Source organism: Alligator sinensis, unplaced genomic scaffold (genome assembly GCF_000455745.1).
Source record: "Alligator sinensis unplaced genomic scaffold, ASM45574v1 scaffold1044_1, whole genome shotgun sequence".
NCBI lineage: Eukaryota > Metazoa > Chordata > Crocodylia > Alligatoridae > Alligator > Alligator sinensis.
Window position 1 is genome coordinate 1,426,259 of NW_005842283.1, and position 5,463 is coordinate 1,431,721.

The window sequence follows — 5,463 nt, forward strand, 5'->3', positions numbered from 1 at the left end:
AGTGTTCTACTTCTAGCTTATCTGGCACTGCATGGGCAACCCAACTGCTGAGAAGCTGGACAGCCCTAATTTAGGTTGTCCAAGTGCTTTATAACAATGGTTCTCAACGTTGATAAATTTGAGGCAAGTCTTGGAAAATGCTTAAATTTTTACTCGTTTTGTGACTGCAGAAAAAAGTAACAGAGCATGTGCAATTCTTCTGCTGCAAAGAACTGAGAATGCACACACCAGCTCAATGCTTTTGACACTACTGGGAGCCTATACACATGTAGTAAGGCTGCTCCAAAGAGCTATAATTACAGCATGGACCAGACTTGATTAATTGAGTCTGCTGGAGCATGGTAATTACTGTGCTCCAACAGACTCCAGTGTCTTGTGTATCAGCATCCACGCACTGAAAAATGGTGACAGGGGATGCTTTAACTAAAGCTCATGTGACTAGCTTTAGTTAAAGCCTCCCCCACTGCCATTTTTCAACACAAGGACATGAGATGCTCTGAGCGCTCTAATAAGAGCAGCTCTCAGAGCCACTCTAAATAAAGCTCCCCCTCCCCACTCCCAGATCATAGGTATAAACACCTTTTAATTCCTATTTAAAAATCTCTGGGTTTCTCTTGAGGATCACATTTGCACACCTAACAGTGCTAACGTTGTGCGGCAACCTGCAACATCCTTGAAAGGATCTCAAGGTACGTCAGGGTGCTGCGACACCCTTAGTTAAGAATCGCTGCTTTATAACAACACTGTCATACTTTTAAACAGAAGCCAAACTTTTTATGTTTATACTTTAGAGATCCAAGAAAGTTGTCTAAGATCACATACATTTCACACCTCAAATACAGAGTGCCAAATGCATGTATTTCAATTACCAATATTCCTGTCCTTAATTACACAACTGCTAAAAAGAATTAATATATTAAACACAAGGTTAATGCTTACGTAAATATTACAGAATATCCCTATTTTAGATGTTAGAGATGTAACCTAAGTAGCTAGTTACATGCAATAAAGCCTTGTGAAAAGAATAATTAATCCTAAATTAAATTAGAATCTATGAACATAACAAAATAAAGCATCTCCATGAAGTTTTATAGTCACAAAAATTATCTTACCCTTTTGAAGAAATACATCCAGCTGATCAACACACAATGCCTTCAGTTCTTTTTCACTTTTATCCTTCTTTACCAGAGCAAGAACATATTTAGCAAGAGCTGATGGATCTGCATCACATCTATAAATAAAAATGTAAAATTCAACCAAAAACTGAAACTGCCTGCAACTGGCAAGAGAGACATGTCAAGGGCCTCACAGTATTCATATTAAAATTAATGGAAAATATATAATCAGTTTCAGTGGGGATCAGTACAGATAAAACTCCCTCCAAGATTCTTGTGAATATCAATATTTGCCTTAACATATTTTCTTTGAGCAACAGAAATTCCTCTTATCTTCATAAAATGATGCAAGTTACTTTAATTTATTTATTTATTTTTTAACAGAGAAAAAAAAAAGTACATTAATTCTGCCAAGCCCGTACAGAAGCACAAGGAGGCGAGGACAGATTACTGAATAAGCAGCCTTACTAAATCTCATCTCAAAGCATATTAGTTAGGGGATGATAATTTACACCAGATTAGTTTCAACTTTGAAGCAAGCAGATATGAATGTTGCCTTTACCTTCTCCATCTCTCTCTTTCTGCTCCACAAAATGTGGACTGCCCCTTTATCTGAACATTATTGTGGAGTAGTGGTCATATGAATATCACCATCGAAATGTTACTAGAATGGGTGATTTAGGTAGCAACATGAATTAAAATGGCAGCAAAGGTCAACTGACTTGGAGTCAAAGATTTTTCCATCACTTCAGTGATGCCAGGATTTCAACCCTGATGCTTAATATCATCTTTCTCTCTCACTGCTCAGCATTACAAGGCTGAAGAATGTTACACAGACGAAACTGACAACCCAGCCAAGACCTCTGCTTAGGCAAGAACAATATTCTGAAAAGAATGATTACCTCTGAAAAGAAAGGAGAACTAAAACACTGTGTATTAACTCGCAAGGATAAAAAGCAAGTTTCTTGGTATTTTATCATTTAGTCCCACCCACCTACCAAAGGAGGGGTGTTCTCTAAAGCAGAGATTCCCAAATGGCAGCCCACAAAGCTCTTGGTATGCAATCTGCAGACAGATGGCTAGTCATACTGGAACAGCTCTATATCCAGCTACTAACCACTTTAATGCTTTCCCTTCTTTTCCAGTTATAGAATTGCTCAAGCTGCCACCAGGATACCAAGTCATTAGGAAAAAGACATGTGCCAGTATAATCACAAATTGGTAGAAAAGTGTCCAAGAAGGCTGTTAAAATAATCTACACCATAAAACATTTGAGAACTCTTTACCTTTGAGTATATTCGCTTTAGCATTTCACTTAGTCTTTCTGCCATGTATTTAATAATGTTATGTAAATGAGCTGGCTAAAAACCGTTTTTTTTAAGCCCCTAGGAAAAGTACTCAAATTCCACTATTACCTAATGCTACAACTGTTCACTAGGGCACCCCTGGGGAAGACCAGGACCAATGGATACAAACTCCTGGAAGGTCGCTTCAGGCCTAATACCAGGAAAAATTCCTTCAAAGTCAGGCTGTCCAGACTGGAATAAACTCTCTCCAGAGGTGGTGCAGTCACCTACCCTAGAGGTTTTCAAGAGCAGACTAGACAGTCACTTTTCTGGGGTCACCCTAACCCCAGTTGTCTTTCTGCCTAGAGCAGGGGGGCTGGACCTGATGATCTGCAAGGTCCCTTTCAGCTCCTAACAATCTATGAATCTAGAAAAGATGAGTGCTAAAATAAACTGGAAAGGTAAGACTAGGTGTTGAAGATTTATGTTGAAGAGAATGAAGACAAATATTTATATTTTAGCTGACATTTGACACATGGAGTGACTTCACTAAGTAATGTTTCAGGCTTGTAAAATACCATTAGAAACTACACATGATCAGACAATTAAAAGGTCAAGCAAATCTAGACACAGTTATGTTTATATATTTATCTAAATTCAGAGCTTCAACCTAAAAGCTTCACAAGGTCTGCTGTATAGGACCTAACTTTTCCAACACTTGCAATTTTATGGCAACTCTTCAAAGATTTGTTTTTATTAAAGCTCTGATCCCTGAAAAAGTGATTATGCAAGCATTTTTTTTTAAGTAAAGATAACTTCTTCACAATTAGAGTGAAAAGCTGGAAAATAACCTAATCATACCCTAAAGACTAAGAAATCAAAATACAACTGTATTTAGCCGAATCCAAGGCAACTTTGAATTTAATGATTCCCCCCCAACCCCAATAATTAGAATCTAAACATGGAAAGTTATAAATAATATAATTTTCCATGCATAGGATCTAATTAGTGGAAAGCTGTCTTAAACTTGTGGCACGCCCCCCACTACCGTGGCAAGACATCCCACCCCATCCCCTCAGTGCCTGCTTGCTCTGTGCCTGCCCCTCCATGCCTGTGCCTGTCCCTTGCTGGCCCTCCATTCCCTTCAGCCATCACCTCCATTACACCCTCCTTCCCCACTACAGTCTGTCTCCCACACTCCTTACTGGCAGTCAGCAGCACCAGCAGCCCTGGCCCAGTTTCAAGGAAAAGCAGAGGCAGTTTCCAGCCAGGTTGAGAAGGACCAGAGCTGGAGCAGAAGATAAGGGGGCTGAGGGGAGCAGGTTCTCCCCACCCTGCAATGTCCCCTGCACTCCATTGTTACCTGTCAGCTTTGTGCTCCTGAGGGATCCCTGGCACCCAGCTGCTGGACTTGCACCCCCCCCCCCCCCCCCCACCCCCCGCCTCACTATACACCTCACCTAACCAGAACTAAGCAGAAGAAAAGTTTAATAGGCATCTTGGCATTTCCCAGTCCCAGTATGGGAGGCCTATTTCAACTTAATTGACTAAAACTCGGTTGTCAGGTTAGGGAACCCTGAGGCAAGAGACCAACTCAGAGCTGGTATGGGCAACATCTGAACAATGGTTAAGGGTTCATCACAACGCCCAGCCCGTTGGAGCCCTAACCACAAATGCTGTCATACTTTTCCTGGGATTACTGGTGGAAGTCCTCCCCATAAAGTTTATGAGCACTCCAAGTAATCCCCTTAAGTATGTTCCATGTGCCCTTGGAATTTCCTGCTTTAGAAAACAGACCAAATCAAGGTACCAGTAAACGACTACAGTAAGTTCTAAAAGTCATGCTAAGCTGAGGCTTATTCACAACACGTAAAATACAAAACACTAATGCTAACTTCACAGTGCCAGCATAGCTAGGCCATCTGAGAAGATATAAAGCGGTATCCCTTCCAGTTTATCTTCTATAGTCATAATAATTTCAAGTTGGCTCCTAGGTGTCTGGTTACTCCTTAAAACCTTACATTTTTACTGGTTGTTGATCAGTTTCTTGAGACATTACAAACCAGATAACCCCGTCACTGGAAAAGGTCATTCATATAAATCAGGGTAACGCGCAAGGGGCATTCCGCCTGAGAGCACCAGTGCACCCTCCAACCAGCCGCGCTCACCACTTAGGCAACAGGCAGAGGAGGCAGGCAGGAGTGCCGGTGCCCGCCCCCATCCCGCAAGCGCTGGCCAGGAAGTAAAGTACCGTGGTGTTCTCAGAAGCACAGCGATTGGCCACACAGGAGCCTCCCCGGTCACCAAGATCAGCCATGGGAGACTCCACCCCCCCTCCCCTCGCTGAGGGGGGCACGTGCCCCCCCTCCTGATTAAGGTGGCACCAGTTGCCCATGATTTAAATTGAAACCATCTAAATAATAGGATTTTCCCTGTCAATTATAGCTTGGGACTCTTGATTTACACCAGGCTTGTCCAACATACGGCCCGTGGGCCAGGCCCGCCAAGTCATTTTATCTGGCCCAAAGTGGCGGCACCACCACCGCAGAGCGCCGCCACCAAGCGCGGAGCTGCCGGCAGCACCGCCACCATGGAGCATGGAGCCATGGCAGCGGCGGCGGCGGGGCAGCAGCGAAGCGAACCGAGGTGGGCAGGAACAGCCCACAGGCCCCAACCGGCAGTGAGGGAAGGGGAGCTGCTTACCCCCACGGGGCCAGGCTCATCAGTGAGCCAGGTCCTGCCGCCGCTGCCCCAAAGAGAGACAGCACCCCACGAATGCATTACAGGCAGCGATGCCAGCTCCGCTCTGCGGAGCCTGCAAGGGAAGCCTTGCACTGGGGAGAAGGGAAACCCCCACGAGACCCCACATAGCTGCGGCAGGGTCCCAGGCACGCTCGGGGGAGCAGGTAAAACCCGAAGGACCGCAGGAATTCACCTGCAGTCCCCCTGCCCCAGCCCCAGCACTGCAGGGAGAGCTGACACTCTGGGCTGGGGGGTCATCCCAGAGACCCCCAAAAGTCCCACCCAGGGGCCCGTGCACACTGAGGAGTGGGTAAAACAAA

The 5,463-nt window shown here is 44.5% G+C and overlaps 1 protein-coding gene across 5 annotated transcripts in view; it reads right to left on the reverse strand.

The window, feature by feature from the left end:
* The window catches only part of RBM26 (RNA binding motif protein 26), a 90,358-nt gene that overhangs the window by 67,284 nt on the left and 17,611 nt on the right, over window positions 1-5,463 (reverse strand). For all 5 annotated transcript variants that reach the window (XR_003095090.1, XM_006028010.3, XM_025209326.1 and 2 more), the window contains exon 2: window positions 1,113-1,231. Coding sequence is in view for 4 of the 5 variants with exons in the window: in XM_006028010.3 (XP_006028072.1) it covers window positions 1,113-1,231 (119 nt within the window). In the remaining variant the exon portion in view is untranslated. The remainder of the gene's footprint in view (window positions 1-1,112; window positions 1,232-5,463) is intronic.